The sequence below is a fragment of the Uranotaenia lowii genome, chromosome 3 (genome assembly GCF_029784155.1).
Source record: "Uranotaenia lowii strain MFRU-FL chromosome 3, ASM2978415v1, whole genome shotgun sequence".
NCBI lineage: Eukaryota > Metazoa > Arthropoda > Insecta > Diptera > Culicidae > Uranotaenia > Uranotaenia lowii.
In genome coordinates, this window is record NC_073693.1 from 164843160 (window position 1) to 164868480 (window position 25321).

At 36.3% G+C, this 25321-nt stretch overlaps 2 protein-coding genes across 10 annotated transcripts in view; one reads left to right on the forward strand and one right to left on the reverse strand.

Annotated features, from left to right (window-relative positions):
* The window catches only part of LOC129750709 (cubilin homolog), a 46772-nt gene extending 23802 nt beyond the window's left edge, over nucleotides 1-22970 (forward strand). Inside the window, exons 10-13 of the mRNA XM_055745711.1 lie at nucleotides 36-220; nucleotides 281-4660; nucleotides 4731-4817; nucleotides 21981-22970. Of these exons, the coding sequence (XP_055601686.1) occupies nucleotides 36-220; nucleotides 281-4660; nucleotides 4731-4817; nucleotides 21981-22844 (5516 nt within the window). The 3' untranslated portion in view covers nucleotides 22845-22970. The remainder of the gene's footprint in view (nucleotides 1-35; nucleotides 221-280; nucleotides 4661-4730; nucleotides 4818-21980) is intronic.
* The window catches only part of LOC129750710 (tetraspanin-18), a 222641-nt gene continuing 220186 nt past the window's right edge, over nucleotides 22867-25321 (reverse strand). For all 9 annotated transcript variants that reach the window (XM_055745717.1, XM_055745716.1, XM_055745719.1 and 6 more), the window contains 2 exons: nucleotides 23755-24117; nucleotides 22867-23685 (listed from right to left, as the gene is read on the reverse strand). In XM_055745717.1, coding sequence (XP_055601692.1) covers nucleotides 23533-23685; nucleotides 23755-24117 — 516 coding nt within the window. In that variant the 3' untranslated portion in view covers nucleotides 22867-23532. The remainder of the gene's footprint in view (nucleotides 23686-23754; nucleotides 24118-25321) is intronic.

Sequence of the window (25321 nt, forward strand, 5' to 3'; positions counted from 1 at the left end):
AGTGCGGTAATAATATTAGATTTTCATTCTGATAGACAATTTCAATGAAATCACTGGAAGAAGTGGAGTTATCACATCTCCTCTGTACCCTCGAGATTACGCCAGGTCAGAAGTCCACACTTGGAGGGTTATTGTCGACGTTGGTTCAATAATTGCCATGAAATTCAGTGTTTTCGAGATCGATGTGAGGTATTTGGAGTCATGTGAAGGGCAATTGGAGGTGATCTTTTCCACAACAGTATTATTTTCCGCATGTTTGTTTATGCTTTTGCTTTTGCAGATATACGATGGATACGATGATAGTGCGGAGCCCCTGCATGAAGAACTGTGTGGACTCTCAGCTCCAGAGCCTTTCAAATCAACGTCCAATGTAATTTTCATGCGCCTTGACCACACGGATTCAAACGGGCCATCAAAATTTATGCTCAAGTGGGAACAAATTGGTAAACAGTCGGAGCAACCAGAACCCGTTAGCGATGATGAGCAGCACTGTGGTGGACATCAGGTCATAGCGCTGTCGAGGAACATGACGTCTTTTGACCTTATTTCACCGGGTTATCCTACGGGCTATAGAACAAATTTGAACTGCAGTTGGATTTTCCAGTCAGCATTCAACACACATCATCCAGTTCTCAAGCTTAGCTATGTTGATTTAGACGAAACCGATGCCTGTTTGTCGGATTATCTGGAAATCTCTACTTCACAGGACATGTTTACTTGGTCTACTCCTGAGCGTATTTGTACCTTTGGACTAGGTGTTAAATCTGAGTTTCACGGAAAGCCTTTTCTAAAAGTTCAATTTAAAACCGATTATTTTACGAACCGAACGGGATTCACAGGTGTTGTGGATTTGCTATGTGGGGGCTACATAACGGAACCAAACGGAGTCATTGAAGTTCCATATGTCATCAATGAAACGGCGTCAAAACGACCGGAAATGAACTGCATGTGGAATATAACGGTTAGACCTGGAAGAATAATCGAATTCAAGTTTGAGTCTATCAAGATAGAAAGGACACAACCTGGCCCTTGGGCAGGATTTGTTGTAATCAAGAACGGTATTGACGAATTCTCACCATTGCTAGGTACATTCAGTGGTTCTGAAATCCCACCGAGGGTCAATACGTCCAGTAATAGAGCATTTGTTAAGTTTAGCAGTGGATTTGATATCAATAATCAATTTAAATTAGTTTATCGGGAGATTGGATTGCAATGTGGTGGCAGGATAATTCTTCAGAGAACCAACTCAACTGTGATAACATCTCCGAACTTCCCAGAGGTTCCGCATCCACACAGTGAATGTGTTTGGACTATAATGGCCCCTGCAGGAGAAACTATGAAGTTCGAGTTCGAGCAATTCACCTTAAAATACTCTTCAATGTGTAGCATTGAGTACGTTGAACTGAGAGATGGTGGAACATCTAGTTCGGCACTAATGGCGAAATCATGCGGTTCCGAGAGCATAGCATCGCGACTAACAACGTCGAATATGCTGCGGATACGTTACTTCACCGATGTCACTGATCCTGGTAACGGATTCAAGCTTCGGGTAACGATTTCTCAATGCGGTGGAAGCTTGCATACTCCTAAGGGAACAATTTACTCGAGAAATTACCCAATTCCAGGTGGGTACCCCACGAATACTGTGTGCGAATATTACATTTTAGGAAGAATCAACACAATTTTAAACATCACCTTCCAAGATTTCCATCTTCCAACGAATCCTAACTGTTCCTTGACAGATAACGTCAAAATATACTCTTTAATACCGGGAGAAAACGCGACGTCCGAACTATTGGGAACCTATTGTGGTTCCGAGATACCGTCCTCGATATTGAGCGAAAATAATCAGGTCAAAATCGTGTTTACGACATTCAATCCGCTGGGTGTGTACCGAGGTTTTAAGTTATCATATGTTGCGACACCCGATCAGTGCGGAAGTGAGATCATCGCTCCGTCCGGGGATATTGTATGTCCCGGCTATCCTGATAGCTGCCTCAAGCTAAAGAAGTTCTGCGAATGGAAGATCACGGCACCGATTGGACGGAGAGTAAAAATAGAATTTTTAGATTTGGACTTTGCTACCGCAGCTAGTTATCAGCAACGGCTTGGATTCTATCACGGTTTCGACTTTTCCTCCAGAATACAGTTTGTCATGGGAAACTACGATAAGAAGGCAATTTATTCAAGTGGTAATCAGATGATGATTAACTTTTGGTCAAGGCTTACATCCTCAAACAGAGGATTCAAGTTGCATTTCTCTAGTGATGAACCCTCTCTGTGCGTTGGCAGCTTGGATAACGACCAAGGTATAATAGCGACCCCCATCAACCAAACTAGCTATTCCTGTGAGTACAAAAGATCATCGACGGTGTTTGCAGAAATAGACGGTCACAAAGTGGGAACCATGGCTTTGTATTTTGAAGAAATCAAAGCCGGTAATTACCAGAGTGCATGTTCGTACAATCACAACAGCCGAGGAATATTTGTGAGACGTAACGCTGCAACAAACGATCGCAATGGACTTCTTAGGAAGTACTGTGGCAATGGCACAAAGAGTGATTTGGTAAGGTCTCCTTTCCCAGATATTTCAATCGTAGCCAGACAGGGGGCCTATCTTGGTGAAGTGAGATTTAAATTAAACTATCAAGTGCACAACTGTGGAGGTATCTTTGGAAATAGCCTGAAGAACATTACGCGACCTTATCTCGGTAACACCAAAGGACCATTGGATTGTGCCTGGTATCTGGATTATCCAGAAAATACCTTAATCAACATAGAGTTTGTGAATTTCAATTTAAACCAATCATGTGAAGACGAATACCTGCTGATATACAATGGACCATCGACGACGAGTCCGCTGCTAGGAACTTTCTGTAAAGGAACTGGAGTTGAAACCATTGCAACGCAAGGTCGGTACGCATTTATTGAGTATCACTCTCAAAATTATAACTCAAGCGGAAATTTCGAACTGAAACTTGATCAAATGGTGTCCGGGTGTGGAGGAACACTTCACAAGAGCGTCGACATTATAAACTCTCCAAACGTGGGTGGCAAATATCAGCCTAACACGGAATGCATTTGGACGCTTCAGGCTGACAATGGTTTTCACATTGGAGCGTACTTTATCGGGAGATACAATTTGCAAAAAAGTGAAAACTGCTCAAAAGATTATTTGGAATTTTTCGACCGCGTTCGGGACAAGTGGGTTAGTTTGGGACGTGTTTGTGGAAAAGAGACACCGAAAGTATTTAACTCAACGGGATCTTTACTGAGAGTCGTTTTCCGCACCGATGATCTGGTCGAAGGCGATGGGTTCACTCTTAAATGGGAGCAAAATTGTGGAGGCATTTACAATGTCGATGGAATAGGAGGAGTGATGGTGAGCCCCAACTACCCTATGAACTATAATCGTATGATGGTGTGCAATTACACATTTGTGGCAGCGGAAAAGGATTCTTATATAAGTTTGAATTTCTTGGATTTCTCTCTTGAAGATGGAGCTCAGACCTCGATATGTCTCTACGATAACATTACAATTTACAAGCAACTAGAATATTATGAACCAGTGCAGTGGGAGAAGGTTGCCACCTATTGTAAGAAAGATTCGCCCGGAAGACTTCGGCACAAAACCCGAATAGCTGTAATATTCAAGAGTGACCGATGGCTGGAGGCTCGTGGTTTTAAATTCGAATATAAGATGGACACGTGTGGGGGCACAATAACTGAGTCCAAACGAATCGAATCGCCAAACCTTACGGGAAATACCCAGACCGGTTACAATAATGCCATAAACTGCATTTGGAATATCACTATTCCTTCGGGCAAAAAAGTGGTCGTTCGATTTGAGGATCTGGAAATAGAACACTCTGAAGGGTGCTATTTTGATACCATTGAAGTATACAAAGGACTGGAGCGCAAGCCGGAAGATAAACTGGTCTCACTCTGTGGCAATCTCACAGCTCACGCGCCTGCAGTTAGCATAACCGGAGGTCACGGCGCCATTTATTTCAAATCTGAGCAGTACACCACAGTCACAAACCCTCGGTTTTCGGCATTGGTATTTTTCGTCGATGATTGTGATCGCCAAGTTACTCTCGATTCAAAAAATCCAACGTACAACCTTAACGTTCTGGGTAGCAACAATAAGAAGCTGCAGGATTGTCAGTACATCATCAAGGCACCGGATGGATATGGGCTACAAATCAATTTCGACCAATTCCACTTGGGATCAACACGAAATGTAACAGATTGTTCAGATAATTTTGTTGAAATTCGTGACGGATCGGGACCATTTGCTGAGCTGGTTGGCAAGTACTGTGGATTCGTGATGCCCCCTCTGACCAATACTTTCACCACATCAATGTTCGTACGTTTGGTGACCGATTCATATCTGAAGGGGACTGGTTTCGCTGCTACGATTTCACTGGTCGAATCCCCGTGTGGCATTGGCTATTACAATTTGACCGAAAAACGGGAACAGGAATTGAAGAGTCCTAACTTTGGGATTGGGAATTACCCTCCCAACAATCGGTGTATGTGGCTGCTTGAAGTGTACGCTGGAAAGACAATCGAGATCGAATTCCACAATTTCCAACTACAGGCATACAACAACGAACAGGAAAAATGTCCTGATAAGCTGGAAATTTTCGATGCAAACGTAAGTAGATTTCAGAGCGAGTTTTATTTAAATTGAAGTTTTTAATATATAAATATTTCTTCCTTAACAGGTTAAATCATTCATCTATGAGGGTCTTGGAGAAGATGTTGTGTTCCGCGGAAGTTCATCTCATGCAATTAAATCGTCGTTTTATCATGTAAGTGTCGCAAAGATCTGCGAAAATCGCTTGTGTAAAATCGATCCAGATCGATTTTTTTATGGTTCGTTCTTTTTCTCAATTAGGCCTCATTCTTTATTAAAATATGTTCGAAGAATATTTTAAACAAGGGAAACATCTGGGGTGAAATGGACTCCTGTTGAGAAAAACTTATATCCAGGGCAGGATTAAGCCTTTGGGGGCCCGGGACATTTTTTCTCGAGGGACCCTTATGATTCGATTTTTTTTTCATATGCCAACCCAACGGATACATAAAATTTAAAACGTGCAAGGGAATTGGAAACCAGTTCGGTATATGATCTTCAAATAACCATTATGTCTGCATAGAAGTTAGCTTCTCATATCTTCAAACAAAAATTGTTAATTCATCTCGTGCAAACATTGCGGAAAAGTGATTTTACTTATCAAAAATGAAAACTCTGATTAGATTTATTAAGTGCATAATTAACCTTCCTAGGCCCTTCGGGTCAATATAGCGAAATATAGCGAACTTTAAAATCGTCATAACTCTTTTGAAAAAAATCGGAATACACGATATACATAAACTGTAGAAAAAGCAACTTCCAGTGACCACCGGAAATGCCACAACTGGCAAGCCGAAAAAAAAAGTTACACATAAGCCGTTCGGGTCAATATGACCCGAGAGTTTGCGCGCGTTCCCCGATGATATATGTTAACCGATTTTCATGATTTTACATTCATTAGTTAGGAAGTTTATTCTAATTTCTGAATCTATAAAATTTCAGTTGATGTAACTTATCCGAACGTTTGGATTCTGTTCCGTATGGAAAAAACCCCCGAAAATAATGTCTTCTCAGAATTCCCATATCTTCTAATTGCTTTGATGTATTGAAATTATTTTATATGTTTTGAAATTCTGAAAAATAAATCTTTCTAAACATAAAGAAAAATTGAAGGTCATATGGAATTTTTGGTCGCTAGCGTGGAATTTCTGAAAAAAAGCTTCTTTTTTTGAACTTTTGCTTTGCAGTGTTGTATCTCATTCTTAATTGAACCGATTTCCAAAATTCAAATTTTAGTTTTATTTTGATAACATGATCATCGTTTTCACTGAATACACATAGTATCTCAAATATTACTGTTATTCGTAATACGAGAATGAAAACAAGAAAAAAATCGTAGTTTTCGTACCCGGCTGTTACGATGCGCGCGTTTCTTATTTTGTTATCGCGATTCCTTCATGAAACCTGCCCACTATTCATATACCCAATGATAGATTTTAATCTCTACAATCGATTGATATGCTTTTTATGTGGTTTTTCAAAAATTTGTAGCAACGTTTTTCAAATTTACTAAAAGATATCGGAATTCGACCAGATTTTCAAACGCCTTGTAGCAAGCAAGCACAACCCCCCCGGAGAGCATAAATCGAACAAAGTCCATGGCTCTCCCGGTCGTGCTCTCGAAATCTGCCTTCCTATAGTAGACTGAAGGAATCGCCCGAATGGCTACGTAGAGTGGTTTGTGCTGATACGTATTAAAATTTTTACGTAATTCATAGCTAAGTCATTGACTTCATCATTTTGATTGTTTTTCAGCTTTTCAAAGTTACAGAGACCTAGTTCATAAATGTTTTAAGATATTTTTAAGAATCCTCATTTTGCAAAATAATTTCGGTGGCATCTTCTTTGATTTTTATTATAACATAAAATTTACATACATACATACTACTTTTATACAAGTGTGAATGTTTTCGATGTTAATTTTTGAAATATTTCAAAACCATACGTATTAAAATAAGATTTGCTGTTTATATTTCAGATTACTAATCTGAACTTCAAATCCGAATGATGAATAAATTTTAGAATAAATAATTCAATATTCACGATTCATATTTCTTTGTTCACAATTAGGGTAAATGATCTTGAGCGGAACTAGTCGAAATCTGATCTTGAGCGGAACCATTTACTTTTCCTAAGATCTAGGCAATGATTATTTATGAATCTTACAGAAATGTTGAAAAAACACTTTTTCAAGATTTTTTCATACAAGCTTTGTTAATTTTTCTTAAATTTATGAAATGAAATAATGTTTTTAGAAGCTTTAAAAACATACGTATTTCTGCTACAATTTTCATCAATCTATGCTGACTTTGAACGTCAATTTATGTAACCCTTGGGCGTTATAAACTGATTCTTAATGACTAAAATGGTAGAAAAATTCTTAAAGAAGCATTATTCGGGTTTTTGTAACAAGTTTTCCATCAAAATATCAATAAATCATGATCTTGAGTGGAACCATCTTTGATCTTGAGCGGAACTACTAGCTTCCGAAATAAACCGCTAGGTGCGCTGCCTTATACCTTATGTCTCACACGCTGGTTTTACCCCTGAATGTAAGCAACACCTTTTTAATTTACTTATTATATCAGCTTTAGGAACAGAAAAGATGTAAAATTAAGTTCGAATACAACTAAAAATTACTTTAATTGGTGTCACAGCGTACCAAACCAGGCACTCAAATGTTTAGTTTTTGGGGTGCAAGAAATGTTTTTCGGTTTTTTCTTTCAGAAGAAAGACGGTCAGGTGGAGGAAGGCTTTTATATATATTTTTTAGCATAATTCGAGAACTAATGAAGCCAATAAAGTAAAGTCATTATTCCAGAATAAGAATCAATCTTCATTGCCATTACTATTCGATCTTTAAGAAGCAGCTTTTGTTTAAAGAGGTTGTTCTTGATGTTGAAATTCCAATTGAAAACGATATACCAATAAACAAAAATTCAAGTTTTTTTTAACACCAATTCCTTCAGTTCTTAAATGTGTTGCAAAGCACACCTAGTTAGCTATTTTATAATACTTAACGAATCAATTGGTGGCCTGGAGCTGGAACTCATGAAATCGGTTTGGGAAATAAATGTTTTATCAATTGAGCTAAATGCTTAATGTTTCCATATTTTGTTAATATAAATTAATTTTATCGTGATTCATAAGAAACAAGAAACTTTATTCTATGAATGAGTTGTTTAGAGCAAGAATGCTGAAATCAAAGAAAAATCTATAATTTCACAGAATTTTGAGCAAATTTATATCACAAAATCTGTGCCACTAAACACAGAAATTAGAAATATTTACAGATTTCACCGAATTTTTGAATTTTGAATACATTTCCAAAATTTCAACTTTTGGTCAATATAAAGGTTTCTTATTTTGAATTAGAAAACTTTGATAAGAATTTCAATATTAACTGATTTTTCCCTACTAGAATATAAAAAAAGGAGCAATTTATCATAACTTTTCAATGAAATTAAAGGAATTAGCATCACAGAATTATATCACTGAATTTGGGGATAAAACTAAAAAAAATCAAATTTTTTCTCTCAATACACTTTGATTTAGAGCAATGTACAGTTTTATTAGCAAAATCTGTTATTAAAGGCATCTTCTTTTGTATAACTGACTTTGTCGTAACCTTCAAAAGTTGTTCGGGGCAATATGACCTTAAGCACGCACATTCAAATTATCACTCAAATATACTAACGAATCTCATTTCTTAGATGAAACAACTAAAATTTGAGTATAGAGAATCTATTTTTTTCAAAATAAAATACAGTGAATCAAAGTGAAAATAGGGTATCTTTTTTGAAGTAAGAAATAAATTTGAGCGGATATTTTGAGAACAACTTTGGAAGGCAAAGTTTTTGTCATTTACATGAAAACATCAATTTTTGAACTTTGAAATCTTTAAAGATGAAATTTAATTGAAGTTTTCACAGTTACACAAAGATTATGAATGATAGCTATTAAAGATGTTGACAGTACAAAATGGTTCCGCTCAAGATCATATCTGTACAAACACGTGAAAAGGATCTATCTCCATATATGGCGAATCGAAAAAAACGCGTTTGAAAAAAATACAACCTATTTTAAACCGCTAATTAAAAATTACTTGAAATTTTTGATTTTTATGATAGCTTAACGATTTTTAGGAGCATCCTCTGTATGTTGGAATAGAGGAATATCAATTTTCATGAAAAAATAACGCGCTATCGTAGATAGAACCTACTTCACGTTACATTTTGTCTAACCTGTTTATACACCCTTTGCCATTTTCTTATTTTTAGCTTAAGTTACAAGCTCGCATTCATTTGTAACTATGTTTTTATGTTGAATAAAGAGTTGAATTGATTATTTTGAGTTTGTTCGCGGAGTAGTAGCGAAAAATGGTTTCGGAGTAAAGGGTGTATATCCATGTAATGGCAGTTCTGGTTTAAGAATGTTTGTAGATCCTTTACTCAAATTGAGTTTTTAATGTAACGGAATATTATTTTCTCAAAAGGATTTTACCGTTAACTAGTGCAAGTGTTGGCCTATCGCGAGGTACTGAAAATGGTTTTTGTTTGGAGATAGATCCTTTTCACGTGTTGGTACAGATATTTTAGTTCCGCTCAAGATCGGCATGGTTCCGCTCAAGATCAGAATTCTTTCTTCAGTAAAACAGCTCTAGAGTTATTAGGATTTACTCTAAAATATTTTACAAATCATCATTAGAAAGCACAAGCCAAGATCTATCCGTTGAACTAAAAAAAATTTCGTTCGGATGTAACCCCTATCCACAGCGCTTGGTCAACTGTTCCGAGTTGCGTCGAATTGAGCCAATTGGTTCCGCTCAAGATCATTTCCCGAGCAGACTTTTATGGCAATATTATACCTAATTTTGCTATCATGCCTTGAAAGTAAAATTTGGTATCATTTTGCCCGAATAAAGGTGGTACAATGCCAAAATTTGGGTCTCACTTTTCATATACGGATACCTCGATTATGCCAAGTGTAGGTTTCACTGAAAGCTTAATGATGCCTCATTTAGCCAACGTTTAGTAACGAGATTTGAGGGCATAATGATGCCTTTTTAAGGTATTGTTTCCCGCCAAAATTTGGCATCGTTGTGCTTTCAAAATTCCTTCAAGAAAGCTGGCAAAACGAGGTATCAAAAAACTCCCAGGGAAATCAAAATTTTCCATAACTATGCTATCTGCGTATTGAAAATGAGAGCCAAATTCTTGTACCACCTTTATATAGGGTATAAGATATCAAACTTTGCTAAACAGGCATGATAGCAAAACTTGAAATAATTCTAAATTGTTTGCGATCTCAGAAAACCTCATGACATAAGTTCCATAGAATAAATCGCCTGCACTTATGCAACGATCCGACGTTTCATTGACAATAAGAAAATAATGCGCCTTAAAAAATCGCCTAAAACTATGCAATGAGATTAGCATTCGAATTTTTAAATATAGTTGGAAAATGTGGGCCACCAACTCAAAACTGTACAAATTTATAGCCAAATTACAACGTTTTTCCTACCAAGTAATTTCAAAATTCATTAAATTAATTTAAAGCAATTTCATCTTAGACAATTTAAAAAAATGCACTATTAATAAGTTAGACAAATCTCGCACGTAAACATTCTAGAAATGTTCTTGAAATAAGTTCAATGAACGTCTCTTTCAAATTCTATAATTTTTATGTCTTAATAAAAGTTTTAATTTAACATAACTATACACTTGGCATTCGAAGTAAATGTGTTGAAGTAAATAATTCATGAAAAAAACATAAGAACCCTATATTCGTGGCTTAAGGTTTCCCAGTTAAATAAATGCAACATATAATGCGTAAACAGGTCAGAAACCTACAACACCGTTCACGATCGATTTACTGTTCGGAAGACTTCGGAGGCACTTCGATTTGTTCCAGCATTGAAAATCGCCTAGTGTGGATAAAATGATTAAACAAAATTTTACCAGTACTTACCTTGAAACAATCTCATCAAATATCTCGTTGCTGAGGCAAGAACAGAACCAAGTAAATTTTGATCAGAGAAGCTGAGAAGCCGATTTGACGGATTCAGCTGGGATCCTTTTTCGTCACGCGCCAGCAGTAAATCCAAGGCGACAGGATACCGTACAAGTTAGGTGTTCTAGTTCTCTGGAAACGAATTTTCTTGTTTCGGAACTGTATGAAAAATTCCTTGATGTGGCAAAATTTCACCCAACAAGTTGGCCGCCGGATCTTTTAACGTTCTGCATGCCCAGCTCGATTACCTTCCGCATAAATACAGTGTCGTCCACTTCTTCGGAAATCGAGGCAACAGAAGTGGTCGAGTCAGAGGATTCTCCATGGGGCAAGGTAACTTCCGGAGCGTTAAACTTTTTGGCGATCGCACATTCGTCTGCTGGGACAAGGCCTCAATCTCATCCTCGCCGAATATGATGTTATTTGATTTACGGTTCTTCACCTGGTTTACGTCCTGCATCGGCTCCAGACCGATTGGCGACTGTTCGGCTTTCGAAACCAGACTCTGCAAACCATCGGTCAACATCTAAGCAGCAGCAGCTCCTGTATCCTCCAGCTTTGTCTTCGGATTCCGTATCGCTAGAGGGGCATCATTCAGTGTTGCCTCTTCCACGGCGGAAATGCTCGGAGCCGCGGAGGTAGCAAAAGCTGCAGCAGCAACGCACTGATAATTATAAGCAATCCGAAAAACTCGACCCGTCGCGAAAACTACGGAAACACTTTTTTCCTTTTATTTTTCTTTTTGTTTGTGCTGTGATTGGTTGGATCAGTGACTGTAAATATATGCACCTACAAAAGTTTTTGCGCATGGAAAAAAGATTTTTTTAATGTTTCAACCACACAACAAAAATTTAGTTTTTAGATTTTGTTTTATTATATAATTCACCTACAACTATTTATTAATCATAATTGATTTGTTGAAAAAAAAAATTATTTGTTATTTATTTCAACCAAGCGGGACAAGTGCCATGTGAAATAACAAATGTTTTCCAATTTAAATAATAAAAACGTGTTCATATAAACGCAGCCTAGCAGGTGAGAATTTTGTTGAACTCTTATAAGTAAAATCCATACAGAGATAAAATAAAGGTTTTGAAAAAAAAATTGAAAATGACAAATCCTGGCTTTCATGTGAATTGAATGGTGTCCACACGGTTAAGCGATGGGACGCGAAAAAAGATAATTTCGGATGGATTTGGCATAGAAAGGTTTACCCGTTCAAGTTTCTTTTAGTTTAGGGATACCCCATGTCGTGATGTGATGTGATGCCACCTTGTAGAGCAGAAGGTCTGTTCGGGTTGGGTTTCAGTTAGTTCAAAATTCAACACTCTACAAATATTTGTTCTATGGCTAAACGAGGTATCATAATACTTGTATAATACCGTATTTGTTTTCTCCCCTCGGTCAGTGTTCCACCGTACCCGATAAAAACAAACACAAATCGTCGCCAGTGTATTGCTATCTCACTCAGTCACACGCTCTCTTGCAACACTGACAAAATTTTCAGGGCAACACCGCCCGATGGCAGTGCAACACCAGGTCAAAACCAGTGCAACACTGTCCGAATAAACAAACAGTTTGACAGCACCGAGTGGTGCACCAGTGCAACACTCGGCATAAACAAATACGGTATTAGTACAACCGCAATAAAGCAAATTAAGTGTGCTATTCGTTCATAGGAAATGAGCGCCACGTTTTAGCACTGTTGGCGTTTCCCTAGGTAAGTAGGGAAGAGGGCCATAACAGTAGCAGCGACTCAACTGTTAGAAAAAGCTAAATAGAAGAGAGGAGGTTTATATATGTGGGGTAACTTCCTTTTTTTAAAATAATGATACCTTAAGGATGCCTATTTTTGCAATGACTGAAAATCCAACACTCAAACCGCCCGTTAACGAACAAATTTGCTGTTTGTTTTCAGTTAGATTTAATCTTTGACACCTAAATAATTAAAACTGATTTTTCATCACACAAAGTTGAATACCAAATCATGCTATCATTTTTATCTCACCTTTCTGCTCTATCGTTAAAAATGAAACCTTAGTGATGCCTTGTTTTGTCATCTTGGAAAAAAACAAAACCAAATAGTGCTTTCATTTTGGTATCAATGCCTTTTTTAGGTATTGGTTTGGCATCATCTTTAGATATATTGATGTTTAAATGAAACCTAATTTTGCCATCGGAAAAAATGCTATACTAAATCATGCTATCATTTTGGCATTGATAGCTTATTTTGGTTACTGTTTGCTATCGATTCGGGCATCAAAGTCTGCTCGGGTTACCCTATTTTTTTCTGAATTCAAAACTCTCAAATCGAAATTATGAGCTTCTAATTCACTCTCAAAAATTCATTATTCACAATACTAAGCTTCCAATGGTGAATTTTGAATTAAAAGTCCACAATTTTCCATTCTTTTTTAAATCCTGATTCAAAAAAGAATAAATTCACGATTGAAAAATTGTACTAAAAAATTGTTAGTTTCATATTTATGATACTAAATACGAAAATGTTAAATTTGAATTCGCATTCTGATTTTTGTTGAGTTATGAATTTAGAATTAAGAATAAGCAATTCATTTGTCTTAGTTTTCAATTATGAATTTATTCATTATAAATTCCGATTCTGAACTCTTAGAAAAATGTTAATTTGAATTGCAAAATTCATACTTGGAAAGTCAAAAATTTAAATAATAAAACACGAAAAACTAGTTTATATCTCACAATTCGAAGCACAGTATTATGAATCCATAAAATTATTTGTGAAGTTTGAATCATAAGTTATTTATAATTTATTTGAAGTTTTTTTTTCAAATTTTTGTTCTGAAACCTGATATTAAGTTTAAAATTATGAATCATTTTGAAGAAAATATGAGTAAAATAATATAAATCACACTTATGTAAATTAAGAATGTCTATTTCAAATAATATCTCTGAAACAAAAGATGTCGTTCAAAATATTATGCAATATGACAGTTTTCTGGAACACAATGTCTTAACCTTTTAAAACACGACTTTTTTTTTAAATTGATATGTCAATTACTAATTCTTTAAAAGCATCTTTTAATTCTCATAACACCACGAAGAGTTCCAATAATGATTTAAACTACTTTTATGCATATTTTGTCTAATATTTCACATGTAAATTTAAACTCGATATTTATAGTATTATAAACTTTAAGATTAAATCGTTGTTATATTGGTTGTGATTGTTTTGAATATAACAATATCCACGCGCTTCCGAAATAATTTATATTAAGTGTCGTTTTGAAACCACACTATGCAATTAAGATAAAATAAATTCTGAACTAGGTCTCTGTAACTTTGAAAAGCTGAAACACAAGCAAAATGATGAAGACAATGACTTAGCTATGAATCACGTAAAAATTTTCATAAGTATCAGCACAAACCACCCTACGTAACCATGCGGACGATTCCTTCAGTCTGCTTTAGGAAGGCAGATTTCGAGAGCACGACCGGGAGAGCAATCTATTTTGTTCGATCTAAGTTCTCCCGGGGGGTTATGCTAGCTTGCTACAAACGTTTGAAAATCTGGTAGAATTAAGATATCTTTTAGTAAATTCGGAAAACGTTGCTACAAATTTTTGAAAAACCACATAAAAAGTGGTCGATTGTAGAGATTAAAATCTATCATTGGGTATATAAATAGTGGGCAGGTTTCATGAAAAGTTTTAAGAAATCACGATAACAAAATGAGAAATGTGCGCATCATAACAGACGGGTCCGAAAATCACGATTTTTTTTCTTGTTTCCATTCTCGTATTACGAATAACAGTAATATTTGAGATACTATGTGTATTCAGTGAAAATGATAATCATGTTATCAAAATAAAACTAAAATTAGAATTTTGGAAATCGGTTTAATTGGGAATGAGATACAGCGCTGCTAAGAAAAAAATTTACTTCTTTTTAAAAGTAAGAATTTTTTTCCGGTAATTCCAAGATTACGGCCAAAACTCCCATGGGACCCTGAAATTTTTATATATTTTAGAAAAGATTTATTTTTCATAATTTCAAAACATATAGAAAAAAATTTATACACCAACATATACTGCAGATATAAGAATTTTAAAATGATGTCTTTTTTCGGAGGTTTTCCGTTCAAAGCATTCTATAGGTCATCTGCTAAGTCAAATCGATTTAAATTTTATATATTTAAAATCTTGAATAAATTACCTAATGAATGAATCTGAAGTCATTAATATCGGTCAAGATATTTGACCAGTGGAACGAAATCAATTTACTAGTCAAAACAAGCGAAAAATAATTTGTTCAAATTTTTGCGAACGGTTAAATTCGCAATGTATTCAATAAGTCTATCACCAACTTAAATTCTCTGGTTAACAAAAATGTTAGGAAAAATATTCAAAATATCTTTCATCATTGATTGCTTGGTATGTGCGTCATCATACATATTTGCCTAATGACAATTTTGAACACCCAACTATAAGAGCTTAAGAATGTAAAACTTAAAATCTGAGATTTTATCTAGAACCAAAATTAAGTGTTAAAATTATGATTTTAAATCAAGTTTTGATAAACAAAATACAAATTCCAAATTGAGAATCGAAGTTATAATCAGATCCAAAGCAGGAATTGCGAGATTTATTATTCATAATCTAAATATTTATTTATATTTAATATCTTTAAAACACAAAGAAATGTTTTCATATAATGCTTAAAAAATGGAAAATGAAAAGCGGATTACAACTGACAACAGAATATTTTGTCAAGGTGTTCTTTTAAATGTAACAAAAGTTACATTTGAAAACATAAATTCAAAATGGAGATTTTAAGGTTATGTATTGGCTTTTCGGTCTTATCGGGTCAATTATAAAACTTTTTATATGTGCTTCATCCAACGTTTCGAATTATATTAATTCTTTATCAAGGAACTATAATTAAAAACAGGAGCATAAAACATATTTTCTCATAATTAATATTAACATTAATTACTCACTCGGACATTCGTGTTATTGTTCAAAGCAGATGCACTCCTACAGCGTTCATCAATCGTCGGGATTCTGGCTATAAATTTTGAATTTCAAATCTCATTTCATGTCGGAAGGAGGAGGAGCTTGCGTGTGACTTACGTGCTCAATATTCTGGTACCGGCCAGGGCGTCGGCGCCTACTCCGTCGTTTTGGAACACGTCCGTGGCAAAACTTCTATCACTCGACTCACTGTTTGTTTTTATTGTTTGAGTTTTCGTAGCGTTTTCTTTACCGCCAGAACCCGGCGTCCATGAGTGCTTGCGAGTGTTTGCGAGAGAGTGAAACACTCCGCCGTACGAGATTGCTCTCCCGTCTGTGTCGCTCTGGATGTTGACGGTATTCGGGGTACTTTGTATGTAGCACTGTCTATGACGGTGGCTTTATCGAAGTCAAGCATGTGCTCCTGTTCGAAACAATTTTCAACAACAGCTGACTGCCGCAGTTCTCTGATGCTAGGGTTTGACGCTGTGGACCCTGTTGCTAATATGCGTTTCAATTTGGTGACATCACATCTATGTTTCGACATTCTAGTCCGTAGTTTATAGCTGGTCTGCCCAACATAGCATTTGGAGCATTCTTCATCTCGTTCGGGAGCTCCTGCGCATGGGACCACATTGGAGCGATCGATCGGCGATATCAAATCTTTAACCACAGGCAGTAGGCTGCCTTGTTGTGAACAACAAAATGGAGATTAAATGTTCAAAACATAGATCAAGGGGAAAAATCAAGGAAAGCAAACAAATTGAAAAGATCTTGAATTGTCAAAAGTCAGAAAAATCATGAAACTACACTTAAGATTTAATTTATCAGCCTTAGCGGTGAAAAGTGATGTCCTTTTTAGTAAGGACATCTAAAGATTTTGAAATTTATTTTATATAAATGGATAGAAGGTGAGATAAAATGAAAGATGTTGAAAATGAGCGGGTAGAATTTATTTGGAAGCATATCATCACATATCAAATTTTTGTTCCTCATTAAAATAACTTTGGCCAAAAAGAAATAAAAAAAAACACGACATCATAGCATCGGTGGTAGGTCACTATCAGACTATTTGGTTCACCAGATTTTGATGTTAACTTAAGGGGGCAGTAGGGTCTAACGAGTTAAAAAAAACACCATTTTCACGATTTTTTTAGAGCTATCGTTCAAACAAATGTATTTAATTTTTTTTGCAATATACAAAGCATTGTTAAAAGAACATTTAGTAATTTTTTCGTAAAAAAAATATTGAAAAATGAGCCGGTGACGGAGCACTTTCGAGGATGCCTTTTAGAAAACAGGATTCGCGGTGGACACTGAATCTCAGCACAGAATCCTCTGAAGTCAAAAAATCAGAGCAAAATATTTTTAATAGATATTTTTGTGGACCCCAACGATTTTATTTAACTTAATTTTTTTTTAAATTTTTGTGGCTGTTTGAAGTAAAAACTACGATTTTTCACGAAAAAATCCGCCATTTTTTATCTTTAAAATCTCCCCACAGTAAAAAAAAAAAGAAAATCGTTGGGGTTTGGTATTTTATATGTAGAAAATATGTTCCAAATTTGAAAAGAATCGGTGAAGTAGTTTTCAAATGACGATGTCCACGGACTTTAAAAATGTGCTTTCGAGAAAAACGCGTTTGAAGTTTCTGCTCTCTCTCTTGCAGTATTAGATAAGAGGAGATAAAGGCCTATAATTTCTACAGTTTTGCTTCGATTGACTTGAAAATTTGACACAACATTCTTGAAATGTTTCACAATAAAAAAAATCGATTTTTTGAAAGTGTTAGACCCTACTCTCCCCTTAAGATTTCAACCATCAATGAAAGTAAGTTTCCTATTTTGATGCTAAAGGATTCTTTACACAAGTCCTTATCACCATTTATAAGATTTTAGAACATTTTCAACACAAAAAGAAAACACTATTTAACACAAAAAACTAGTTTCTATTTATCAAGAAAAACTAACTTTAAAATGAATAATCAAACCACGGTGCCCCCTGGACCGTTATTATAAAAAAAAGTGACCACCAAACCAAGTATAGGGGTCGATTCCTTAGGTAATTCTACACATCTGGGCAAATTAAAAAAAAAAATCCCTAGTCGAATTTTCGAGAAATCTTGATTTAAAGTTTTTAAGTCAAAAAACGAATATAAAGCATGGATCACCAACAATCTGGAAGCATTAAAAAGGTTCTATCTCGGTGCTATGTAAACGAAATAAAAATGTTTTGTACTCAAAATGTAGGAGTTTTATTGCACTTTAAAGGAATAAAAAAAATATTCCGATGTTTTTTTGATGAAATTTCGAACTTTTCATCGAGTACCGCTCATTATAGTTTGGACACCCTATTCGCTGACCGCAGCGGCCCTTTTGTTACACAACATCCCGAGTCGTCCTACCATTCTTCTTCATCTTCTGCTTGACAAATGCCCAAAAATTTTTCGATAGAGTGGAATTTAGGGCAGTTTGGTTGGGATGTCCTTTTCTACAAAATCCACCCCGTTGTCTCGATACCACTCTTTGCTGTAGTGGCAGCCTGCCAAATCTGGCGAAAACTTTACTGGTCCTTTGTGAGATCTAATGTACGGAAAAAAACGTTTTTCAGGCACTCCTCCTTGTACATTTCGGAGTCCATGGTCTTGTTTTTCACCAAAAAAATTGGGATTTTTCGTCCGCAGCTGCAAATACCTTGCCAGATAAAACACTTTCTTGCAAACTTATCGGCAAAAACGAATTTGAACTTGGCGAGGACATCACCCCGACCACTGGCTTGTAATTTTTTTGGCCAGGAAGCCGCCTAGAATCCATCTTCACGTACGTTTCGTCATCCATGCATCGGATGCATCGTCGTTCTTCGTTAGAATCTTGTAACTTCCGGGCCCGTTCTTTGGCTACTATATTCTGCCTCAATGTTCGTATTGGTTGCTTACTGGCCCGATAAGATCGTATTCCTTCGCTTTATAAGTGCATTGATTAATTATAATAGTAATCCTACATGTTAGGTAGGATTAGCTTCTCACTATTAGTCTGAATCATTAACGTTTATTTTACGTTTCTTCATTAAAAATCACCATTACTGAATTGAAAATCACTCTTTATTTCTCATTCCAAAGAAAGTAACACTTAAGTTGAACTAAAACCATTAAACCGTATAAACAACATACTAAAGCCTGTTTAGTGAGTTAAGTCAGTTGTAAATAATTACAATTGTAGCAACGGCAACATGTACCTTTCGGTTGAAAACATCTCGGGAAACTTGTTGGACCTTTTTGGAGGTATCTTGGCGATATTAAGTACAGACCCCGTTCGATTTTGGCAACATGCCCAAACATTTTGTGTTGCCAAAATCGAATGTTGCCAAAATCGAACGATTTTTTAATTTAAATTTTTGTCTCATATTTTTAAAAAATAACTATTTTTAATATCATTAACGTTGTTTTTAGTCAATTTCCGACCATTTAAGTCATTTTTTATTTATTTTTTATCATGTGTTTGATGCATTTTGCACTATTCTTGTTTTGTTTATAATGCTTGTTATTTTTTGACACATTTGCTGTTTTTGTCGTTCTTTATCATTTTTTAGTTGGTTTTTGTCATTTTAGGTCTTTTGTTTAGGTTTGTTTTCTAACTTTTTGAATTTTTCACCTTTTTGTCATTTTTGAGTACTTTATAAATTTTTTAAAAAACTTTTGTTGTTGTTCTTGTATTTTATCACCATTACAGAACGTAAAAACGTATTTATGGTGTTTATCAAAATTATATTGGTCTTGTTATAGCGAAAACTAAAAGGTAATGTTGTTTCTAAAAACCGGATGTTGCCTAAATCGGATGTTACCTAAATCGGATGTTGCCAAAATCGAATGTTGCCAAAAACGAACGGGGTCTGTACTACGAATTATGATTAAAGCATGGATCACCCGAAATCCGGACGCACTGTTTATTACACCATAGCGCTCCTAGTTGTCGGATCTGGAATGTTTTGACAGTACTTTGTTTGGAAATGTTTCCTCTAGCAGTGCTGAAAATTTCATTACGATTCGTTTTGTTCCAAAAAAGTTACACGTGATGGAAGCCGCGAGACGAGAATTAATTTTGGACACCCACGTCAAAAACCCGACGTGGCCGGGTTCAAAAATCTCGAAATCTGTAAAATGGTCAAATCATCCGTCTGCAGCGTTGTATGGTTCCGTGAGATGCATACTATCGATCGGCAGGTTCATATCCAACGTCATTGTGGACCTGAGGATCGGAAACATTTGAAGGTTTTGAGAACGATCAAGGTTAACCCAGGGCAGTCAGACTATGACATCGCCAAGAAATTCAAGACAAGACGGTGCACCGTTAGAAGGATTCGTCTGCGCGAAGAAATACGATCTTATCGGGCCAGTAAGCAACCAATACGAACATTGAAGCAGAATGTAGTAGCCAAAGAACGGGCCCGGAAGTTATAAAACAAGTTTCTATCGAAGTACGATGGATGCATCCTCATGGATGACGGAACGTACGTGAAGATGGATTTTGGGCGGCTTTCTGGCCAAAAAATTTACAAGACAGTGGTCGGGGTGATGTCCCCGCCAAGTTCAAATTCGTTTTTTTCCGATAAGTTTGCAAGAAAGTGTTTTATCTGGCAAGGTATTTGCAGCTGCGGACGAAAAACCCCGGTTTTTGTGAAAAACAAGACCATGGACTCCGAAATGTACAAGGAGGAGTGCCTGAAAAACGTTTTTTTTTTCCGTACATTAGATCTCACAAAGGACCAGTAAAGTTTTCGCCAGATTTGGCAGGCTGCCACTACAGCAAAGAGTGGTATCGAGACAACGGGGTGGATTTTGTAGAAAAGAACATCCCAACCAAACTGCCCTCAATTCCACTCTATCGAAAAAATTTTGGGCATTTGTCAAGCAGAAGATGAAGAAGAATGGTAGGACGACTCAACCGGTTCCAAGTAACTGTATCCAAGTAGCCAATCTAATAAACAATTCGCTTTTGTCTTTTCGTTGAGTGATAAGTTTCCTCTCGTGGACGTAACAGTGCCTCAAACTCGATTGAAACATTTTAAAATCTTTGGAAGTTTCTGCAGTAAAATTGCTCTTCAATCGATTTCATCATGCTTACAGCTTTACGTTACTTATTACGATAGGTACCCGCTGTCTCCATCGGTTCACAAAATTTTAGTACACGGATCTGCAGTTCTTGAGAAATATCCTCTTCCCATAGGAATGATGACAGAAGAGGTCCAAGAGCGCAGAAACAAATGTGTTTGAAATTATCGTGAACATGAAAATTTAATCGTCTGGCAAACATAAAATATGTATTCCAAAGATTAATGCTTACTTCAGACCATTTTCTAACTAGTTCTAAGCTTTTCAAACAAATAGAAGACGTTAATAAATGTATAGAATTTCTTATCAAACCTTAACAGATAAACTAAGAAGTTGTGTTACTTATAGTTACTTAAGCTAGTTTTGATATTGTATAGTTTATGTTACGATTTTTCTATGAAAAATTATTTTTTAATAAGACAAAAAAAGGATTTTCAATCATTTAAATCTCTTCTAGTTCCACCGATTTCCCCGCTAATTTCAAATAGAAATGATTCCGCTTATCATCAGAAATAATCACAAAAATGGGGTGTTGCGAAAATGTGCACTTTTCGATGAACGAGCCTTCCAAAATTGCCAATAAAATACACTAAATGCTTTCTATAGGGCTTCAGCAACTTCTAAACTCATCATAATGTTTGAAACAATTGTAGATCGCTGATTGTTACAACTTTGTTTCAAAGACAGCGAACCATTTTATCCAACCTACAACGTGTCAGGTTCAAAATACTGATTTTTCAAGGGATTTTTTTTACTTTGATTGTAACTCCTGACATATTCAACAAACTTATGTATTTTGATCAGATAAACAACTCTGTTGAAGACATCAAAGCCCTAATTTGAAAAACAAAAAAGTTAGCATTTTTATTTTGCTATCGGTGGACTCCTCGGCATAAATTTTGATATTAGAATACGCTCCATGTAAAATTAAACAATTTTGCTGAAGACAACAAATAAAAATCTCTTCATCCCTGGGCGCTATTAATTTCGTACAGCTAGATCAATGTTCTGCACTTCTGTGCATATGCTATACAATTGCAATCATTTTCTCCAGAGTTTGCGTGATCGTTGGCATATTTTTAGTATATGAATACGTCACACTCAAGGTACTCACATATTAAAGCTGTTTAGAATGGTTTGATAAGCGTCTTTCTTAAGGTGCCCTTAGCTTCCCTACTATCGTCAGCTAATCTAAATAAGTAGGATTAATGTTTAAATTTTATATTTTTAGGGAACCAGAAATCCAAACTCACATCACATTTATTGCGGACGTTCGGAGCTTCCGGCTACCTATCATTCGTCTTCAAGCAAAATCTACGTAAAGTTTGAAAGTGACGCCTCGATTGACGATCGAGGTTTCAAATTGACGGCTCGTCAAACGGATGTCTGTGCTAGAAACTATACCCGGCTCCAGGGACGCATCAACAGCAACTACATGACCCGTTACGAGAAGTGTACGGTAACGATCCAGGTTCCGAAGAACTACACAATTTCGCTGTACTTTGGCCTTTTCTACACCCACACGACGGATTGCAACGAAGAGGGCGTTAAGATCTACGACGGATTGGACACGGAGAATGAGATTGCGGCATTGTGTGGCTTTGCGATGCCTGGTCCCATATTCAGTACCGGAAACGTTTTAAGGATTGATCTGCCGAAATCGAAGACTGAATATGCTACCACAGTGTTTGATGCAACGTTTGTGGCCACCGACAAAGGCCGAGGTTGTGGCGGGGAGATATTCAACTACGGTGGACAATTCAGTAGTCCTCTGTATCCGAACAACAATCGAACCCGCATGGAATGCCTATGGACGGTTACGGTTCCGACCAACATGTATATCGCATTGAAATTTGATATATTTGATATGGGCAGCAAGAATACTTGCAACACTGACTACGTCCAGCTGATAGAAGTAAGCGGGGAAGAAAAGAAAGTGATCCGGCAACACTGCGGAGGTGACACTCCGGCCGTTTTCATTGGCAAAAGCAGCGTGATTCAGGTCCTCTATAAGCAGACACAAAACTTCGGAGGCACTGGCTGGCAGGCTAAGTTCATGGCCATCGAGAAGGGAGCTACAGTCAATGATTGGTAGACGAGTTGTTTGTAGTATTAAATATTTATTTCCTTAATCATTAAACAAAACAATTTAGTATTGTAACTATAAAATCGAATATTCGAATTTATACTACACAGCTTACTAACAATCAATTCAATAAAGCATAATATAAAAAATTGAAATGATGCTTCTTTTTTCTTCCGTACTGAAAGCTGTATGAGAAATTGTACAAACAAAAAATCTAAAAAAAAGAAACCTCATTAAACCGAACTCCAACTGATTACGACTTGTGTGTGAATGATTAATGGCTGCCTCAAGTGTATATCTTTTTCGATGATTCGATCATAATGGCTTTTTATCTATCTCATCAATACCTAAAAATACAAAGTGCACTTGTACGTTCGATCACTTTCTACTAGCTCGACCAAAGGCCTCCGTTTGATTTCTGGGGATCTTACATAAATCTGTTAAGGTCCTTAGTTTAAATAACGCCTATCAATCGTGTGACGGTTTTGAACGTAAATATTTTAAAACGTGACGTTAATCACTAATATACTAGTAAACGCAGATTTTTCGGTAGCCACCGCTAGTGGCATGTGGTCAGATCTTTGTATAAAATCGTCTCTAATCCTTCCAAAATGGGATTGTCTTTTACTTCCTCCTCAAGAGATGTCTAGATGATAACTTCGGTGTTTTTGTCCGTGGCTTTTTTGTGTCTGTAATTTTAAAGTCGCATTCCTCGATACTTTTCGATCGATTTGCACAAACAGAACGCCAGGAAAATGGCCAACAGCTGCACTAGTCCCACTCCAATGGCCACGATGATAACCAAATTGCGGTTGAACATGATCCAGTCGATGAGCGCGTTATAGCAGCCCTGAAGTGAAGTAAAAAATATTTGAGTTTCTATAAATTTTATTCGATTTAAATTTCGTGTAGAACCAACCTGCTTATAGTAACTGTTGCTGTCGGACGGCGAGAAGGGGCAGTTTTTGTCCATCGGTTCGAAGAGCGCCGACTGCATGCAGCAGGCCTCCGGGATGACTCGCGTTCCCTTGCTCTCGTTCCACTTGTCCGACAGGTTGAAGTCCCGATAGTCGTCCACCCCGCAGCACTTCATCTCCGACATCAGATAGTTCCACATGAGCGTCACGGCGTCCGATTGGTTGCGATCGTTGCTTGAGTAGTACCGGGAGATGGTCGTCTGGAGGTAGTTCTTGGTTTCGGTCTTTGCTCGATCCTTGTAGGCTGCTGCGAGGCCACATGCTGTCACTTCAAGGATCAGTATCACTAGCAGGAAGAGGGCGTACTGAAATAGTTGAAAATGAAGAGAATATAGTTATTGTATGATTAAAATCGTTCACAGTTGTAGCTTTAGGACTTTCGCTTTGGGAAAATCGAGCATGTGAAAATGTTAGAACAACCTATCCAATCCCAACCAATTGACCAAAATTTCATAAAACAGATACGAAAAAGCTAACTAAGCCCCATCATAGATCTGAAGTAGGTTACCAAAATTTAATTTATTATTGATACTTTTAAGTTCCAAACATCTTGACCTAATTTCAAAACACCTTGGACCTTGACCATGACCATATTCAGCTTCCGTTGCACTGCAGGGTCCTTTTAATTCAGTTCCAAAAATCTTTAAATGAGCAAAGAATTCTCTCTCTATTTCAATTTCACCCTAGGTATAAATCACGACAAATTGCGATTAGCCAAGATTTGTTCAATTTGCTCGATTTCTTTTTTCACATTAATTGTACGGGTACATAAATCGCATCAGAATGGTCACTCTAGTAGGGGAAAACTGTACAAGACGCACCAGCGCACAGTGGTTTAAAACTCGAAAAACGTGATCATGGGCTTTTTGATGCCTTAGATGTCAAAATAGCTTAATGACATGTTCTACAATGTTTCATTATTTTTAATTGCGCATTTTTTGCCATTATTTTTTTTCTAATCGATCCACCTAAAAGTGAGATATTTTTTTTTTGAATTTGTCATCCAATCAAAATGACGTGTTCAAAAAGATGTAGAAAATATAATTTTAAAAAACTTTGTAAAAGACTTTGAAGCTCTATCTTTTAAAACAACAGATTTATAGACATTTTTCTAAAAACTAACCTCAAACAACGAAATTTTCGTTTAACTTTTTTCAAAGTGACTTTCGAGTCTTACTATATATGAGAGAGTTGTAACAATTGTAAAAGAACACAACTTCATTGAAGGTGTCAAGTTTCTATCTTGACGTTAAATGGTACTTTTTGTGTATTTACATTTTAAAATTGCATACTTTCAATGTTCCATATCTCTAAAAGTTGCAAACTTATGAAAACTAAATTATATGTATTTGAAAGGCACATTCTTAAGCTTTAATGCACATATAAATTTCTTTTGTATGTATCAGGTTTTAATAGTAAAATTATTTATGTGAAAGATGGTAGTTTTGAGGTTTTTGTTAGGCCAGCCTGGCGATCTCTTGCTGCTTAGCAAAAGGAAGGATGAAATCT